Below are 20,332 nucleotides of genomic sequence, written 5' to 3'. Positions count from 1 at the left end.
TTATTGTTAAAAAAAATCAATATCCTTATAAAGAAAATTAGGCTAATCGAGTGTTTAGTTCCAGAACCTGGCTGCACTCTTGTTTCTTAAAGCTGTGGTGTGGCCTTTGCATTTCTCATATAGCATCTATGCCTACTTGAAACAATTATTCCAACGTTTTGGGTTTCACAGGAGTGTAGTTTGGCTAGAAAAGAGAGATTGAAATGAATTAATCCACATTATGCAAAAGCTGATGTCTTATTCTGAACCTAAAACATTAATTAAAATGGGCCATTGACAAAATGAATGTAACAAAACAGTCTGCGTTAAACAGATTAGGTTTATTTCTATTATGCTGAACTGCTTTCAATGACCTCTGACTAACAAAATATGGGGGCAGACAAAATAAATTGATTAAAAAAAAGCAATCAAGTACATATACAGTATTGGCTATGCACAACTCGTCAGTCTTACATCCCGCCATAACCCAAAACAAAAGAGAAAAAACCCAACCCAGACCATAAACAAATGTCCTGTGTTATCAACTGGGATATTTAGCAAACTGTTGGAAAAAAATTATAGGAACTAAAAAAATGAGTACTATAGAAGGATAATATCAAACAAGGAAGGTGAGAGTGATTTGGAAAAGGGAAGGTGTGGAATTCCTGCATTTCATGCAGCAGCCCTGTGATGTCTGTCTGATGGGGCAGATACATTACTCATCATTTGTATGAAGCCACAGTGTTAACTATGAAAATTCAAATGACATTAGAAAAAGTTAAAGGTGACTGTCAGCTTTGAAGCTTTCTAGAAGATGTACCATGCAGGCATGACGATCACCTCAGACTTCAAGGAGCTGTTTTACATGTACAAACATAACATGAAAAAAGATGCCCCAAAAGACAAGCACATCGATGTAAACAGTTGATTGAAATAACTCATCAATCGCTGTATTAATCTACACACCACGCTGACACCATTCTTGAGGTGCACTGTTACACAATATGTGGTGAGACGGCCAAACCCCCTCCCTCCCCATTCACAGCTTCTTTAAAAATATACAAAAACTGAGATTCAGGGAATTAAAACACAGGTTAATTTCTCCTACTATGTTCTACATTAAGAAATTAACTCAATATGTCTTGCATAAAATTATCACAGGCCCGGATATCTACATATGCACCAATCAAATATGGCCCTCATTAATTCTCATGTTTAATATCTAGCACCGATGAATAGGATACGAAGTTATTCCTCTGTAAGAAAAGAGCGCTTTAATAGTTAATCTAACGCACTCGGACCATTAAAACGACGTCATGGTTGCTGATGACAAGCTCTCCAATTGAAGCCAATTCATACATCAAATAAAAGTCTTCAGAAAGCTGGCTTTAAATGAACCTACAATTTAATAAGTCAACCCTTCTGTTACAAAATCGGTACAAGTTGAATAAAAAGGGCATTAAAAACGGTATGGTTTGCTCTGGAGCGACATGCTATAGTGTTCATTGGCAGTTTACAAGATTGTGTAGGAGTTCTACAAATGCATACATTAGATAAATCTCTCATAATAAACTGCAGCATTAGATATATGTCTTCAAGGTTAAACTACATATGTGACATTGGCTTGCATAATGACTTCTATAATTTAGAAAAGGCCATGAGCATTGAAGTCAGAACATGATTATCTCATTACTTCCTTACAGAAGTTGTTTTAATTATTATTTTCCATAACCCTGAGTGAAAAATGCATTAATTGCTTTCGATTGGACCAGTCTTTTGTTCTGAGATGAAATCATTGCCTAGACATAGAGAAAAGCTCACGTCGCAACTATTAAAAACAACTTATTCTTATATCTTTTTTCTTTTCCACACAATTATAGTCAATTTCAACTTTTAAAGCCTATTCGGATAAATGTACCATGCAATCAATCAGTCAAATTAAGTTAATGATTCTTTTCCTTTTCATAAAGCTTATCCACCCCTGCAATGTGTCCATCCACCCAACATGTAGTTCTTAGTGTTCCTTTGGTTATTGTATAAAATCTATATGCATCTCATCTTTTACAAAAATAAAAGATTACATAGAAAATGACCGTTAAAAATGATCTGAGATAGCATCTGCTCGGATTAAAAAAAGCGAATTAACAGCATGTTTTTCCTCATATTAGTCTCTGTTAAGGATAACGATCCGATCTAAATTAGAATTACACTTGAGATATATACTATATATATATATATATATATATATATATATTCAACTGTTTTTGATCTTTTACAAAATACGAGTAGTGCTGGTTATGAAAAACTGTTCAGTGAGAAAAAATTTCCTTTCGTGCCTCTGTAGGCACAGTCAATCATGCCAGAGGAACAATAACATCTCAATATATCCACGTTTCTTCAAGAATCGCTTCAAGCTCACATATAACAAACTTTCACCTGCACTAAAATGAAATGATTCAGCATAACCTTGAATTCTGTTGTCAGTGTGTTGGAATCAAGTTTCGGGAGCATTAAACATATTTGCACGCACACAAATGTACACACGTACACACCCTCCTTTACACACACACACACACACACACTAAAGAAAAAACTTCAGGTATTGCATTCGGCAAAAGGGCACAAGTTTCCAACAATAACACTATACCATTTAACCTGTTGGCAGGAATATAAATGCATCAAAATGCCCTGTGGAAAATCACATTTCTTCATACTGTTGTTATCACTAACAAACACTTAAGAGCAGACAGTTAAATCATCATTCAGCTATCAGCCTCTTCAGCACGTCACAGGAAAAACACCTTCTTGAGAGCAGAGGTCATAAAAGCCAAATTAATTGCACATTGATCAACACAGCGCCGCCAAACCACTTTGAAACGTTCAACAACGCTTTGCTGCATTCGCAATACGCATGTGCTTCATACCACTAAGATAGCAAAAGCCATACAGTTCAGCTGTGCACTGGGGCTGGTGATACCATCGCCACTCAATGTTGTTCTCAACTTAACATTCCTGTGGTACCATGTTGTTTTCGTCCTCGGATGGGGGCTGAGAGCAACATCGGGTCAGCGCTGGAAGTAACACCATCTGTGCAGAATCGTGGCTGCTCGGTTCTTAACTTGCTGTTTAATAAACAACAAGTAATTTTTTTTTTTAAAGCTGCAAAGTTTGATCCTCCTGGCTGAAAGAGTTCCATTTTGAGGGTGAAGGAGATCAAGGAGTACCAACGTCTCCATCTTACACTACACATCATAGTCATCAATGTAATAAACATGATTAGCTGTTTATTAGTTGTGCTTCTTTAGTCCATGATTGGCCGAAAACGAAATATGCTGCATATACAAGACAAAAGAAAAAAAAAATGTTTCAAGACCATGTTTTCTGTGTCCAATAGCACACTCTTAAGTTGACATTGGCACTTGACATGTATGAGGTCGGATTTCATCGTCTAATTGAAAATTCTGACTTGAGGCTTCTTGGCCAAGTGTGTTCTTAGCTGAAGCCGTTTCTGTATTTGAGGTACAATGGCAAATGCAGAGGCAAGAAAATGAGAATATGTTCAGACATTTTGCCACATCGGTTTTGAAGTGTTAAGGATGGGGGACAATCCTGTAAACAAATGAATAAAGAGAAAAAGCAATTAACATGATGTAAAGCAATAAATGAAACAATGAGTATGTGAATATGATGGAAACAGGGTATCCGCAGGGTCTAAAAATGTCTTAAATCTTAAGAGATATTTTAGGCCCTAAAAAGTCCTTAAATCTACTGAAATATTGTGTTGTAGGTCTTAAATAACTTCTAACAATTCTTAATTTGTCTTTGTTCATGTGTAGCTACCCAATCTGGCCATTAACACCCATACAATCACCAACAATCCCAATCTCAGTTACACTTAACGTGCTATTTAAAAATAGCATTTTATTACTTTCTTTACAGTAACATTTGCTTAAAAGTTCTCCATTTATTTACCGCTGAGGATACTGACCTGACCTATATTTTTTATTATTAAATTATTATTATTATTGCATTAGTAAGTTATAATCACTTAAGTTATAATCACAAGTGAAGTTGTAATAGTAATTTTTTGATCGGTCAAGTGAAAATCTTTTCTAACTGGAATATTAGAAAAATACTAAGCATTTAGCCCTGTAGAAGTCTAAAATTTCATTCATAATGGTCTTAAAATGTCTTTAAAAATCTTACATTTAACTTGGTGAAACCCTGAAGAATGTACTAAAAGCTGAAAGGTTTTCCTTTGTGTTTTAGAAGATTTTCTCATGCATATGACAAACTTGTTTGACAAACAATCCCTATTTTGCGTGGATCCACAAAAACTTAAAAATGCTGTGTAATTCATATCAAACCAATAGTTGGCAATGCCATTATATAATTTCAGCAGTACAATCAAGTCTACCATTGATGTTTTGGTTGTCAAGAACACATAATGTCACGTTTTTCACAAAATAGATTTTCTGCTGTTTACATGCTGACAAAAACAACATAATTTCAAAGATTTTCAAGCCCGCAAAATGCCACTGATGACTTTAATTTTCCATTTTGAGTGTAAATGACAAGTAAAGGAATAGTTCATGCTAAAATGAAAATTCTAAGCATCAGTTACCCTCAAGCTGTTTCCAACATGTATGTTTACTCTCTAATGAAGATCACAAAAGATATGTTGAAGGATGGTTCAAACATGTAAATTTACAAAAAAAAACAAAATGGACCCTACTGTATTCCTTCTAAAACAAAACAAACTTCCGATACACTACCTGTACTCATCTTCAACAGTGGAGTTAGCTGGGCACCCAGTTGTGGGAAGAGCTCTGCGTGGTCGCTGGCCCAGTATAGCCCTGTCCCCCCTGTATGATGGGGTCAAAGTTGAAGTCAACCAAGTCTCCATCCATGAGATCACTGTTGATAATATATTCCACATCACAGTCCAGGTTTTCGGTGAACATGTCAATATCCAAGTCTGTAGGCAGACGGTCCTGTGAGGGCATGAAGCACGGCATTGTTGCAAATTGGCCCAAACCTTGCAGTCCCCCATTTCCAGCAGGTGAAGGGACCACTCCATGGTGCAGAAGCCCAGAACCTGGCACCTGATGCTGGGTCTTTACAGTTGAGAGCTGAGGTGGTTCCTGGCTCATGGCCACGTGCATCATTCCAAAGCCCATCTGTGAGTGCTGGAGTTGGGGTGGACGCTGGAGGCTCATCTGTCCCACCGTGCTTGTGTCAATGCCTTTGCTCAACATCATCTGCCCTGCTTTAGCTTGGCTGCTAGACATAGATCCTCCGAGCCCCAAAAGGCCACCACCTCCTTGACTCGGCATTAGAGGATCCATCTGGGTCATCATGACATCACTGGGTGGGGGTGAATCAGAGGTCAAGAGAGCTTCGAGACTGGAGGGCACATGAGTGCTAAAACCACTGTGACCTGGACCAGGCAGAGGGCTGAAAAGGGAGTTTCCGAAGTTTGATGGGCTTGTGCTGGATCCTGCATTGGGTTGAACTGAGCTCTGCGGCCCAGGTGGAGTGGATCCTTGAGAAGCCTTCGTTGGCTGGAGTTGCCTAAATGAGGGAAAGCTGGATCCTCGAGGCAGCAGAGTGGACGCTGAGGGCAGAGGCTGCGGTGGGGCAGGAGGAGCCATGCTTGGGCTTGCACCCCCTTGTGGACCCGTCATTAAAGTGAGCCCATCAATCAAATCCAGTTCTTCCATGAGGGTTTCAGGTAGTGTTGAAGGAAGATTCCCTGATGAATAGCCACCAAGAAGTCCATCCTCAGGTAGATCATCTTCATCCTCCTGCCCTGTAGCAATTGGAGAAAGCCTACCGCTCAGTGTACTGGCATTGGAGCTTGTCCGTGGCCTGATACTTGTCCAAATGTCCGGGTCATCCAGGCTGCCACGGGAGGAAGGGCTGCTGCTGTTCACTCCCCATTTTCCAAACTGACCCGGAGGCCCAGGACTGTCTGCACCACCAGTGCCAGAGGCCCCCTCACCCTGCAGGCCACCTCCTGTGCCACCAATCCCAGCTGCTCCAGCCTGCTTTTTAGTCTGCTTTGCCCGTATGCGACTTTTAAGCAGTTTGCTGCTGTTGTCCATAGAAGTGGCACGACGCCGATGGGCTTTGCCAGTCTTGCCCCCCTCAGGGTTAAGCATCCACCAAGAGCTCTTTCCTGTGGATTCATTGTGCACTCGCAGGAACTTGTTGTGGAGCGATAAATTATGACGAATAGAGTTCTAAATAGGATGACAAAAAATACATGACTAAAAATTTAACATGAAATGGAAACCATGCATAAAAAGGTGACAATATAAGTGTTTGAAATTAAACTAAACAAATCCCAAAACAACCCCTGTCATCTTTATTGCAGTGTTGCCTAAAAAATCTGTTATTTTCAGCTTGAAACTTTATCAGTACACTGATGCAAAGAACAAAATTACATTATTTGGTAACCATTATATTTTGTGGCATGATTATCATTATTGACAAGGCATTATTAAAGAAAGTCAACAAAAAAGATGCTTGAATTCTCTGTATATAATGTTGGTCAGGCTTGTAGCCAAAGGGAGGTTCGGGTGGTTTGAAAGACCCACCCCTTACTGACAAGGGTCCAGAATTTGTCCCACACATGAGCTCATTTATCCTATTCTGTTTGCTATGCCATGATAAAAAAAAATTGAAAAAGACCGAGTAAAGTCATCTTTCGCTACTGTATTGTTTTTAAATAGAGAAAACATTTTACTTTTTATTCTAAATCTTAGACCTTATTCTTGAAACAAACTGATCAATAAAAGTTGAGAGGTGCCAAAAGCAGCTCATATTACAATTAATTTAAATACTAATTTGTACAAATGTACTTTTTTACTAAATAAATATGGCTGGAAGAGCATGCACTGCGTAAAACATATGCCGGAATAGCTGGCGGTTCATTCCGTTGTGACAATCCCTGATGAATAAGGACTAAGCTAAAGAAAAATTAATAGATTATTAATATTATTATGTTTTAATTATTTTTTTACTCAAATGGCAAAATCCTAACCGAGGAAAGTTGAATGTGCTGGCCAGTTTGCTATTTGCCTAATAAATGACAATAGGTTACAGTTTTTAATTCAAAACTTTAACAGCTTCCTATTTTTTTCTAATGACATATATATTGTGATAAATTTGTAATTAAAAAAATAAGTATTGTTTACTTTTTTATTCTAAATCTTTAGGAAATGTTTTTGGTACATCAAAAAGTGTGGTTATGATAACCATCCAACAAGCTAATCCAGCAAAAAATAGTGCTTAAAATGTCACTAAAATGCAGTATTTAAACCTCATAATTAAATAGAAAATGAGGCGAAAAATGTCCATATTTTGAGAAAAAAAACAACCACTATGGGCCTGCTGGTACAAAATTATTAAATAAAAAATATATAATATTTAATCTATTCAAATTGTTCATTTGCTTTATTTTTTTTTTCCTACTACTTCTGTTTTGACTCCTTTAAGTCCTGATTGGTCATTAACTCAAACTTTGAACAACCAAAATAGCTGGAGAGTGAAAAGTTGATTTCAAATCCTTATTATTATCATCTTCAGAAAGGCTCTCAGTCAGTACTTCCTCAGACTTACCTTCCACCCAGCAGAACTGTTACTATCTCCTTTGTCCTTAAAATACGGCACCGTTTTTACCATCCAATCGTAGATCTGCGCCAGAGTAAGTCGCTTTTCTGGCGAGTTTTCAATCGCCTGGCTGATCAGATCTGCGTAGGACTGATTACCCCAGGCATTACGCCGGGAAGAGCCTTTCCGAGGCGTAGCTCCGCCCACTCCAGCGACGAGCCCGCCCTCCGAGACCGCGATTTTCTCAGGATCGCAGATGATTGGCTGAGGGTCGTGTTTATCTTCCTCGGCGGGCGGGGTCCCAGCAGCAGACTCGGAGCCGTCTGTCCCCCCAGCTTTGACAGCTGAGATGTCGGGTCTGGGCAGCGGCCATGTACATGACCTCGGTCTGCTCTGCGGCTCAAAATCTGGGTCAATCGGGGGTACGTTTTCTTCCTCCATTGTGCGATGCAATCCAGATAATTTTAATGGAAAGCTGGATTTAAGTGAACCAGTTTTTAGGCGATGTTAAAATACCAACGCCAACAGACTAGGAAATGACTAACACACGAGTTTAATAATCCTGTTTAGGAATCAGATAATTTCTTATGCTCTGCTTGATCTATTAGATCAGTGTAAATTATCCAGACTAAATTTAACCGTGTTTGTCTAGAGGGTAACGAAGCACATTCGTAATAATCTGAACACACCAATATAGCGTCAGTTAATCCTCAGATTGGAGATTAAAGGGGTCAAATAATCTCCTTAATAGTAACTACCATAAACCTTCTGATTTACATAGAGCAAACGAGGATAGAATGGGGGTCTCTTTGTTATCTATTGAGAACAAAGGAAATTCACTACACATCAAAACAGCTGGACTGTCAAGAGCCACTGCTGCAATAATCCACGCGCTGGAGTGACGGGGAGAGCCTCTCTTAAAATACAAACTACGAGACAGTTAAATTAGGGAAAACCAATCATAACACGCGCCTTAATTGCTATTTCTCAACAAGAAAACAAAATGAGTATATAGGAAAAATCTACCATTAACAAAAACATCGAATCACCCTAATAGTACACGTCGTACACCAACTCCTTTTGTAAACCGAGTGTGTTTCAATGCAAGAATACTGTAAACAAATTCAAGTGAATGGGGATTACTTGTTAGAGCTGCCTTCGAAAAGTCAACAAAGCCATGTTATTTTATTAGTTGGGATTCATTGTGGGTTTAAAACAAAGTCGAAAACAAAAATAAACCCAATTCAAATCCCCTAAAAACTGCCCAACAAAAATGCTATATTACTAAACTCAAAAACTGACTATTAATAAAAACCCTAAATAATATCTGACAGGAGTGCTCGCGCATTACGGCTTGTTTTATGGGGTTTTACCATAAAATAAACTATATTTGTGTCGCTATGGTTCAAGTTTGCTCGGTCCTCCACGCTGTGTGCTGGCGCGTGTCACCATCTGCCATGTTCCTCGAGACGCAGCTACACACGATGCTCGAGCGGGCACATCTGAGCCCAAAGCGTCCGTCCCGTCGAAGCCTTCCAAAATCTCCCCACAGTCGATGCTTTCCTTGATAAAAACCGAAAAGTTGTAGTCCGTCAGCGTCTCGAATTCAATCGCCGGCGCTTCGGCCTTCGGGACAAAACTCGAAAGCGTAGTTTTACTACTGGGAGAGTAAGTAGATGGCCACCTAGTTAGCCAACTCCAGTTTTTATGAGTTAAATTCCCTCCGGTAAAAGTCGAAGAAAGCTGCTTCTCCCTAACAACTCGGTCGTCCGTTGAAGTTAACGCGAAATAAATTCCCTCCTGCTGTTAATGGAGATGGACAACAGCTATTCATCGTAGATCTTTCTTGTTTTGTTTTGTTTTGTTTTGACTCGAGGCGAAGACTCCCTTCTGACGTCTGTTTACCACTGCCAGACAACGCGTCGTGCGCATGCGTCAAAGGGGTTGATGGGAATTGCAGTCAGTCATGTGATGAAGTTCTACACCGTAAACACTACCAGAGGAAACCGGGATCCCGAAAAAAGACCGAGCTCGCAGTCAGTTATGTAATAGTTTCTAAAGATGTGTGTGTGCGTGCCTGCGTGTGTGAATCCTAGCCGGGGCTAAACGGTTTTGTCATTTTAGGATCTCCAGGTTGTTATGGAGCGTGTCAACAATAATCCCCGAAGGATCTCCAGCAGAGCGCGGTGCGCGAGACCCCCGGTCTCACTGTCCCCATGGTGCCCGTTAAAACCACAATCTCTTTTTTTAATTACTAACAAGTGGATAGAAGCTATTCATACAGTGTATAATGTTTATGCCATAATAGTTTTTTATCATGTCGCGTCATTATTTGAAATCGTGCGTTTAGGGTTCAGATATAGTCAATAGCCTATAAAATAAATGGACATTTTGTAGACCCCGTCCAACAATGTTGTCCACTGAATTGATATTTTAAACGGACTTCAATGTCAGCTTGTTGTTCTTTCTAGGTCAGTTGGTCAGCTTGTGTATGTATATATCTATATCTATATATTTAAGTGAATGTGTCTCAAATACTGACAAGAACTACAATACCCAAAGGACCTTCCCAAGGCCATTACCCTTTTCCCAGAATTGCGGTGGGCGGTAGAGGATACAGTGTATGATGCAACTCCTCTCCAGGCTTCAGTACAGTAGGCTATAATAGTGAAAGCCAAGATAAAAGTTAAGTAATGAATGTATTTATATTCCAGTATTTAACAGAGCATGTATAATAACTTGGGTTTTAAAAGTAATAAAATGTCTTTGTGATAATTGATTTGGACTTTAAATCAGTGCTAAAGACCACCAAAAAAATCACTTCACATAAAAAATACTATGGTCTCTGTCCTTATTACCCTATGTCACAAACAATCAGAAACCAATGTGATTTAATACACTTAAAAAGGTTAAATTTTAAATTAATGAAATTTAACAAAAGTATTTTGGCATATTGAACTGTATCTTTGTATGACAACAAATCAATTTTAATTTGCATGGCTAAAGGGTTTTAAACTTTTAAAATGGTGCACAATGGAGTACTAGGGGGTCTGTGGAAATGTTTGGGGAAAATTATAAAAATGTAAATAACATAATGAGCCAATTTAGGGAGCAGCACGGTCAACTCACAGCAAGAAGGTCGCTGGTTTGAGTTGAGCATTCCTGTGTGGAGTTTGCATGTTCCCCCGTGTTGGTGTGGGTTTCCTCCGGGTCCCCTGGTTTTCCCCCACTGTTCAAAGACATAAGGTATGGGTGAATTTGCTAAACAAAATTGGCAATAGTGTATGAGTGTGTGTGAATCCGAGAATGTATTGGTGTTGCGACTGGAAGGGCATACGCTGCGTTAAATACAGTTGAAGTCAGAATTTTTAGCCCCCCTGAATTATTAGCCTCCCTGTTTATATTTTTCCACGATTTCTGTTAAATGGAGAGAAGATTTTTTCAACACATTTCTAAACATAATAGTTTTAATAACTCATTTCCAATAACTGATTTCTTTTATCTTTGCTATGATGACAGTAAATAATATTTGACTAGATATTTTTTTAAGATATACAGCTTAAAGTGACATTTAAAGGCTTAACTAGGTTAATTAGGTTAAATAGGCAGGTTAGGATAATTAGGCTAGTTATTATATAATGATGGTTTGTTCTGTAGACTATCGAAAAAATATATAGCTTAAAGGGGCTAATAATTTTGACCTTAAAATAGTTTTTTAAAAAATTAAAAACTGCTTTTATTCTAGTGGAAATAAAACAAATAAGACTTTCTCCAGAAGAAAAAAATATTATCAGACATACTGGGAAAATTCCCTTGCTCTGTTAAACATCATTTGGGAAATAATTAAAAAAGAAAAAATAATTCAAAGAGGGGCTAATAACTCTGACTTCAACTGTATATGACGCAGTAGTTGGCGATTCATTCCGCTAGTGGTAACCCCTGAAAAAAATAAGGGAATAAGCCGAAGAAAGTTAAATGAATAAATTTATTAACACATGAGTTGATAATAAAATAAAACATATTCGTAATAAACAAATATATATGAACAAGATTAAAATAATGTAATATAGAATAAAAATAGTTTGCAAATAATGTTGAATAAAATAAATTCTACATTTGATTAAATTACATGAATACAAATTAATCAACAATAAATATTTTTGTCAATAAATAATAGAAATAAATCCATTACTAAAAAACTTAATTTTAATAATATTTTACACCTATTTATAGCATTAATTAATAATTACAATTTCACAGGTTTAAAAAAAATGTATTAGATAGCCATATTTGGGTGTCTGTGCCATACAAAATATTAAAAATCTTTAGCCTAGAGCACACTTTTGACAGCTATTTATAAAGATTTTAAATGAAATCAAAACAGTACAGTGTGTGATTACACTGTAAAACATTATGTGATCGATTAGTCCTGATAGCATATGTTTTAGGTCATTGTAAATCATAATATGAAATTAACAATGTTCTAACTTAATTTTATAAGTTGCGCAAGTAGTTTTAAGTCAGTTTAACAAAATATAAGTTCAGTGGACTCAAAGTTAATTTAATTCAGCTTAAAAATTTTAGCCAACCAGCATTTTTTTTTTACAGTGAATGCGTTTTTTTAGTCCACATTGCTAGTTTTATGATGAATATTTCATCCGTGCTTGTCATTAATTCCTAATTAGTTATTCAAAAACAATTACAGAAATTACCATACGATATGATGAACTGAGAAAACATCACTGAGTTGTGTGTCATACAAATTGCCAGCACTTGGGGGCGCTGTGATATCTAAAATTTACCATAGAAGACCATCGCTCTGATAAAAGTAAGCAGTCATGCAGGAAATCTACATTAGAAAGACGAGATGGTATAGCACGGTACAATATAAATGTTTAATAAAATATCGGAAGTTGAATAAAGAAATCTTTGTTTAGATTCATAAAGAGGACTGGATTGACGAATATATTCAACAAGTGCTAGACAGCAGATGGCAGTAACGCGACGATTTGGATGACAACTGCCATTAACGGCGAAGAAGAAGATGAACTCTCTGATAGGCGAAGAGCCGAGAGTCCCGTCCAATGACTCTGTTGTTCCCGTTTAAAACTGACACGCAAAAACCAAATACTCAAGAGCTGGTAAGAAAGTCATAATACTTATTAAAGATTAGCATCTCTTTACTTGTTTACACATTATACAGTTTTTTGGTTTATTTTCGCATGTCGCCGTTCATATATATCGTTTTTTTCGCCCTGTTATCGTAACAAAACATCCGCTACAGTTGTCAGTTAGGCAAGGCAAGTTTATTTATATAGCACATTTCATCCACACTGGCTGTCTAATGTGCTTTACATAAACAGTAATAAAAGAGGCAAATAAATAAAAATAGATTAAAATGGGTTAAAACGGGTTATGAAAGAATGAAAAAGAAGAGAGACATAATAGTGCGATCTGTCGTACATGGCACAATGCTCATTTAGTTACAAAACGAGATTATTCTAGTATGTTTAGTTGTGTAATGTTATACACCCTAAGCTATTATCAGACGAGTTTATATAACATTTCTAGATAATATCTCTGCTTAATTATTAGTTGTGTGTTTAAAAATAGATAAATATTTAAAGAATTTGGTTTCAAACAGATTCTTCCTTTTGTAAACTCATGCCATCTTCTGTTAGATAATCTTCTTCCTCATTAATCACGGAGGTTCAAGGAAGGATTCAGGAAGTCACTACATATTTTTTGTTATTACTTTCAGGGACCCGCCTGCTATTGAAATGGAGAGCTTTTTTAGGCGGAAGCTTGGATCGTCTCTTCAGAAACCTGTTTCTTCGTACCAGTTCAAACTGCCAGAACTGTCCTCTAGTTTCTATTCAATTGCAGATGAACCTTTTCCACAAGTGTCTGGATTTCTTGATGAAACCGTCAGCCCATCTTTTATTTCAAACGAAACTGCGTTAAGCACCCCTGCTTGTACACCCTCTGAAAATCAAAGAAAAAGCAAGCAAGAAAATGTTACTAATGACTCTGGACTGAATGGCTCTTTTGCAGTGCCGTGTCATTTGGCAAGTGGAAATGCATCGAATAGATCAGTACAGAATGAGAAAGACATGACCAGTGTAAAAGATGGCAAAGTAGATGTGGATGCTGTGCCTTCACTTCAGGCTCTTGCATCTGCAGATACATCAGATCTCATGAGTGAGGACTTGAAGAACAGCACGTTTGATGTGACCCAAGACTTGAAAGAGCCATCTGACAATGGTATAATTGTGACAGTTGATCTACAAAACATTAAGGAGAGGAACGGCACATTTGATTTAACCCACAATGTAAAAGAGCCGTCTGACAGTGGCACTACTGCGACTGCTGATCTACCAAATATCAAGGAGAATAACAGCATCTTTAATTTGACCCAAGACTCGAAAGAACAACCTGATACTGGTGCAAATAAGACTGTAGATCTGCAAAACATCAAGGAGAAAAACAGCACCTTCGATTTCTCCAAAGATTCTAAAGTGCAATCAGAGGGTAATGCTGCTGTAACTGTTGATCTCCAAAACATCAAGGAAAAGAACGGCACCTTTAATTTGACCCAAGACTTGAAAGAACTATCTGATACTGGTACAAATAGGACTGTAGATCAGCAAAACATCAATGTAAAGAACGGCACCTTTAATTTCATTCAAGACTCAAAAGAGCAGTCTGACACTAACACAAATACATCCGAAGATCTACAAAACATCAAGGACAAGAACGGCACCTTTAATTTGACCCAAGACTTGAAAGAACTATCTGATACTGGTACAAATAGGACTGTATATCTTCAAAACATCAAGGAGAAGAACAGCACATTTGACTTGACTCAGGACTCGAAAGATCAATGTAACCCTGGTACAAATACGACTGTAGATTTGCAAATCAAGGACAACACTTTTAATGTGACTCCAGACTCCAAAGAACCATCTGACAATGGTATTAGTAGGATTAATGGTCTACAAAACGTAAAGGAGAAGAACAACACTGTTGATTTGACTCATGATTCTGGTACTAATGGGAATGTTGATCTACACAAGGGGAAAAACAGCACTTTGGAATCTCAAGAGCCAAAGGTGAGCTGTGACGCTAATTCAACGGTGGATATTGATGTCCCTAATTTAAATACTGAGTCAGGAAATGCCACTGTTGATCTGGTCCAGTCACATGACCCTAAAGAGGGACACAAAACCACTGTGGATATTCCTAATATAGAAATCACACACGCTAAAACCGCTTCGTCCTCTTTTAACAGTGCACCCTTAAACACTACTACAGAACAGCCAAATGAAAAGCTTGATGGAACTGTAGATATTCAAGATATTCAGCAAAACAAAAAACAAGATGGTAGTCTGCACTCCGAGGATGACAAAGGAAAAAACTCAGAGGAAGCTCATTTTAAAGTCGACATCACTGTTGAAGAGGAGCAAACAGGTAGTGCTGCTTTTCAACCCTCTGGCGACATCAGCAGAAACAGTATTTTTAGTTTGGATGAAACGCTAAACATGAAGACAAACTTCATGTTTACATCCACACCTATAGTTTTTGGCAAAGAGTCCAGATTTGAAGTTCTTAGAGATACAAAGCCCACCCCTATGAGAAAGAGGCTGTCTGTGATCAACAGCATTGAGGCCCAGTCGAATGATGAGCTCGTCTGTACCAGCAATCATGATGGAACTGACGCCATTCAGACGGCTGAATGCTCAAATCAGAAGGTCTTGACGACCTGCCCTCCAAATCACACTACATCAGAGTCAGCAAATGAGAACAAGCCTCCCGCTAAACCTCCCATGAAAAGAAGACTACCTCAGCTTTCATCTAAGATCAGCTATGCGAAGTCCAGCTTTCTTCCACCGCCTTCATCTATTAACTCCTCAGTGGTGGTCAAACCAAAGACTGTCAGAGGCCCACAGGCCCCGCATCCACCTAACACATCAACCACACCACTGCGTGGCAACAGGAGGACTATACAGATGAAGACAAGGAACATAGCACCTGTCAAAAACACAGCGCCAGTTTGCACTGTTAAGGTAAGAAGCGTAAGATTGTTTTCTCTATGAAAGATGTTGATCATGTGTCGGGTTTAATTATATTATTGGATTTTTCTTTTTTATTATTTAAAACAGACTTCTGTGGTATCATCTGTCCCCGGATATAACTTCACTGCTAGTGAGTGGCTTATATACTTTCTTTTGTCCCACAATTTATACATGTGCATAATTGTTACATTGCTGTTGGAATAATTGAGGTCAGAAAGATTCTTTTTGAATAAGTTACTCCGATGCATTCAGTTATTCAAGTCACAGTAAATTACAGTTGTTTTCAAAATGAGCATCAAATCGGGCTTTTTGTATGATGTGAAGGAACACCTGACACTTAAAATTACAGTTTATGTATTTAAATTTACAACAATATCAAAATATTACTGTTTTTAAATTCTATCAGATTTAACTACTGTGAACATATCTTTAAAGTGGTAATATACATTACTATATATATATATATAGTTGTATGTATTATGCGCATTTTGTAAACTGTCATGTGACGTGGTTGCAGTTGCAAAACCTTCAAACTCTGGTATACCACAAATGAAACCATCTGGGCTACAGCCACCGACCCGTAAAAGACTGGCTCTTAAGACACCACAGACTGCACTATCCTCTGTGGAATCTGCTCCATCTCAGCCCAGTAATAAATCAGCTGCAGTACCAGGTAAAGTTCACAGTGATTGTTTTTTTTTTTTCTTTCTATTTTCTTTCTCAATGTGTACCTTCAGATTTTGTCATGGTCAGGTTTGCTTATCTCACACTTATGCAACATTCATACCTAGAAAATAAATAAGAAAATGATTGTGTAATTGAAGGGCTCTGACATTATGTAATGCTTTGTTATTATTCAAATCATGTTTCCTCTATGAAAGGTATGAGGACGAGGAATTCACTGCTTTCCAGTGTGGGCCAAAAGCACTCGATCAATGATGGTTTGCCTTCGGCAAAAAGAAAACGAATTGGTGCGATTTAATTATTATTCTTACTATTTTTTTTTTTACACCAACTAGAGTAATGCTAAGTGTAAAAGTGAGACTTGATAAATAACAGTAGGGCTTTTCACCCTGCACTTAAGATATTGTCAATCTAAAAACAAATTGTAACCATTGTAAGGAATATTTCCTGCATGTAATTTTAGCAGCAGGGTTACTCTGGTCTGTTAACCCTGATCTGATTTTTCTGCTGGAATTCTTCATTGCTGTCCCAATTGTGCATTTTGAAAAAAATTGGTGTTGAATTTGTAATATTACCGCTAAATGCTTAGAAACTGATAACCACTCATGTGCTTAATATTCACAAGATTTGGATTGTCCCTGAAACGCCATTTATGCAAAAAAGAGCATCAGTTTTACTAAAGATATAATTTTATTCTTGCCTTTTAAAGTCTAAAAATTATATCAGTTGACAATATATAATATGAGAATTCAAATTAAAGACGTAAGCAAGGTAGCACAGGATGACACTGCGAATTAAGGGTTTCAAATGAAAGGGGGTTAATTATTGCAAATGTGAAAAGCGCTACTGTGTCTATTGTACTCTCAGATGGTCTGCAACACATTTAGACACACACATACGGTACTCAACTTTTGAAGTTGATCAAAGTTTTCAAAATTCTCCTAAGACAAAAAATGGATATTGTTCAATAATATTGTATGTGTGTGTACACACACACACACACACACGTATGCACAAACAATAATTGCTTATAGGGAAATCTTATTTTCTCTTGTGCTGGTAGGCACGAACAATAGTACAGTAATAATTGAAGGTTGTATAACATACTGCACTTACGAATGCTCACCAATTACTGTACATCACTTCTCAGACATTATACTACTCTACAAGCCCTGACCAAGCCAAAATATGCTGACATGCATGGTTAACAACATGTTGGGTCCACAACATGTCTGTTGCCGTTGGTGTGGTTTTTAGGTGAATTGGCTATTATACTTCTTAAGTCTAGGATTATTGTAACTGATGGTGGTTTAAGTATAATAGACATAATGTACAAAACACTGGGTGTATCAAAGTGATATTTCAGAAGATTATAGACTCTAAAATATGGGGAAATGCCACCCTTTCCCTCAAGCGCAACAGACACATCCCAACAGGATGGCTCCTGATATCTCATTATTGTAAAATATAGTTTTTGCTGTAATCCAGGTCAAATTGATATGATTCAGAAAATAAATTGGCATCTGTGCCACCTCGTGAATTGACTGTATAAATCTGAAATGAAAACATGATTATTATACCACAAACATTACATGTATACTACCATTTGGGTTGCAGGAAATTGATTAGATGCAGCTTATTTAATGCCTGAAACATATTTATTTGCTCATTAAAAAGTCTCGACCATCTGATGTTTTTGGTGGTTAATGAAGCTGCTAAATTAGTTCCTCAAAAGAGTCAGTTTCTCAACCTTTGATGTTCTTGTCCTCTTTTGTAAACTACTCTCTCTGTACCCTGGTTTGGTCAAGTTTGCGTTTTCCCAAGAACCAATTAAGAGCCACTTTTAACTGCCAATTTTTAAGGGGGGAAAAAATCCTTCCTTATCCAAATTAATGCAGGGTAACAGTAGCTAAATGTGTTTTGTGTTTTCTTGGTAGACCGGGATATTGGCAGTGGATATATATATATATATATATAGATATATAGATAGATAGATAGATAGATAGATAGATAGATAGATATATATAGATATATATAGATATATATATATATAGATATATATAGATATAGATATATATATATATATATAGATATATATATATATATATATATATATATAGATATATATAGATATATATATATATATATATATATATATATATATATATATATATATATATATATATATATATATATATATATAGATATAGATATATAGATAGATATGGAAGAGCAGGTGTTAAGAATGAGCAAACATTAGACACTGGTTTATCACCTCATAAAACAAACACTATGTAGTAAGTTTGTGATATGATCATTGATTCTCCATTCTGATGTATTTATTGTGTTTGTATTCATAGGACCTGCTGCTTCATCTACAGTAGAGTGTGATGGTGTTCATCCAACTGAAGGAGAGCATCAATCTGGTGAATGTATGTTTGTAATCATTGTAGAATCATTGTGGATAGGATAGTACTAAACGTTCATTTTAATCCTCAATCCTAGGCTGTGTAAATTGTTTGCAACATGAAGAAAAACTTGAAAGCGTCCTGCGAGAACTAAAGGTCTTGCGTTCAGGTATTTATTTATTTTTAGCTATTTTTTATGCAATGACTTTACTGTTGTTAGTCATCATGAGAAAATGTTTTGTCTTTTGTCTTTTTTCACAGATTGTAAAAACTGGGGACCACTGCATGAAAAACTGGAGTTGTGTATAAAGGAAATGAAGAGAATTTAAGTAGGTCTTCAAAATTTAGAGTCATTTGTTAAATCTTCATATCTTAATTGTTGGGATAAATGTAAGTTGTATTACGTTTAAAGTAATATAAGCTGAATTGTTTACTTCTGGCTGATTCTCTTTTTTTGTCTTTCATATTTACAGGAGTAAAAAAAATGAAGTTTTAACCTTTCTAGCAAATATTTAAATGCTTCTAAAATGTGACGCTGTTTGTTAATAAATTGTAATTTTTTATGATATATTGTCTGGATTGTCCTAATAAATTACAGTGCAACATTACACTCTAATTTTGTTGTGTGTATTTGTTTTTGAGGGAATGGGAGATTTGAAAGGTTAAATGATTTACATTTTCCCCTCATAAATTGCCTTGTTCATTATGTCACCATTATGTGTAAGTGCAATGCAGCAATAATTCTATCATGATTTTCAAAAATACAGCATCAAATCAATGCCAGTTGTCATTGGAAACAGTTTTTATTGTTATTACCATTAATTAAAATACAAAATGGCGACGCGGTGGCATAGTAGGTGGTGCTGTCGCCTTTCTGTGTGGAGTTTGCATGTTCTCCCTGCGTTTCCGTGGGTTTCCTTCGGGTGCTCCAGTTTCCCCCTACAAGTCCAAAGACATGCGGTACAGGTGAATTGTGTAAGCTGAATTGTCCGCAGTGTATGTGTGAACGAGTGTATGGGTGTTTCCCAGTGATTAGTTGCAGCTGGAAGCGCATCAGCTGTGTAAAACATATGCTGGATAAGTTAGCGATTTATTTCACTGTGGCAACACCAGATTAATAAAGGGACTAAGCCGAAAAGAAAATGAATGAATGAAAATTCAAAATGGCATACAAATAAAGATGACCATTGTTTAAACATTGCAGCATTGAGGTAAACATTGCAGCAGTGTTTAACTTATTTAAAACAATATTCTTTCTATTATAGCTTTATATATTTAAATATTTTTATTTTTAAATGCTTCAAATAAAGGGAGATCCCAATTGGTTACTTTTGTCGGATTGCTTTATTTATTCAGTGCCACAAGAATAAAAGACATTACATTTTTTGTTTTGTTAACGTTTATCTGTCAGAGACAGGGGAAAGAGGAAGACGTATAAGCAATTCCATACAAATGTCAACCATGCCATGAAAAAAAAAAAGTTTTCACCAAAATAGCGAAACCCTTTCTAGGTTTTTGTGTAGGCTTGTGTTTTACAGTACTTTAAAAATACTTCATGTTTCTGTCTGT

At 36.9% G+C, this 20,332-nt stretch overlaps 2 protein-coding genes across 4 annotated transcripts; one reads left to right on the top strand and one right to left on the bottom strand.

The window, feature by feature from the left end:
- Positions 1-301: 301 nt before the first annotated feature.
- Positions 302-9,513, bottom strand: foxo4 (forkhead box O4). Its single transcript, XM_056471709.1, has 3 exons — positions 7,606-9,513; positions 4,755-6,224; positions 302-3,588 (listed from the first exon to the last, which is right to left on the bottom strand). The coding sequence occupies exons 1-2, from the start codon at positions 8,035-8,037 to the stop codon at positions 4,779-4,781; spliced, it is 1,878 nt and encodes a 625-aa protein (XP_056327684.1). The 5' UTR covers positions 8,038-9,513; the 3' UTR covers positions 302-3,588; positions 4,755-4,778.
- Positions 9,514-12,590: 3,077 nt separating this feature from the next.
- Positions 12,591-19,373, top strand: si:ch211-126c2.4 (uncharacterized). Of its 3 annotated transcripts, XM_056472793.1 has the most exons (9): positions 12,593-12,737; positions 13,358-15,662; positions 15,759-15,801; positions 16,189-16,344; positions 16,553-16,642; positions 18,716-18,787; positions 18,861-18,932; positions 19,025-19,092; positions 19,237-19,373. In XM_056472793.1, exons 2-8 carry the CDS (start codon positions 13,377-13,379, stop codon positions 19,090-19,092), a joined length of 2,787 nt encoding a protein of 928 aa, XP_056328768.1. In that variant the 5' UTR covers positions 12,593-12,737; positions 13,358-13,376; the 3' UTR covers positions 19,237-19,373. The 3 variants fall into 3 exon arrangements, with proteins under 3 accessions (XP_056328770.1, XP_056328768.1, XP_056328769.1); XM_056472794.1 differs by lacking the exon at positions 19,237-19,373 and having other exon boundaries at positions 18,716-18,781; positions 19,025-19,224; XM_056472795.1 differs by lacking the exons at positions 16,553-16,642; positions 19,237-19,373 and having other exon boundaries at positions 12,591-12,737; positions 19,025-19,224.
- Positions 19,374-20,332: the final 959 nt, after the last annotated feature.

The sequence above is a fragment of the Danio aesculapii genome, chromosome 14 (genome assembly GCF_903798145.1).
Source record: "Danio aesculapii chromosome 14, fDanAes4.1, whole genome shotgun sequence".
NCBI classification, from domain to species: Eukaryota; Metazoa; Chordata; class Actinopteri; order Cypriniformes; family Danionidae; genus Danio; species Danio aesculapii.
Note: the sequence above shows the minus strand (reverse complement) of the source record. Positions and strands in the feature narration are given on the sequence as shown.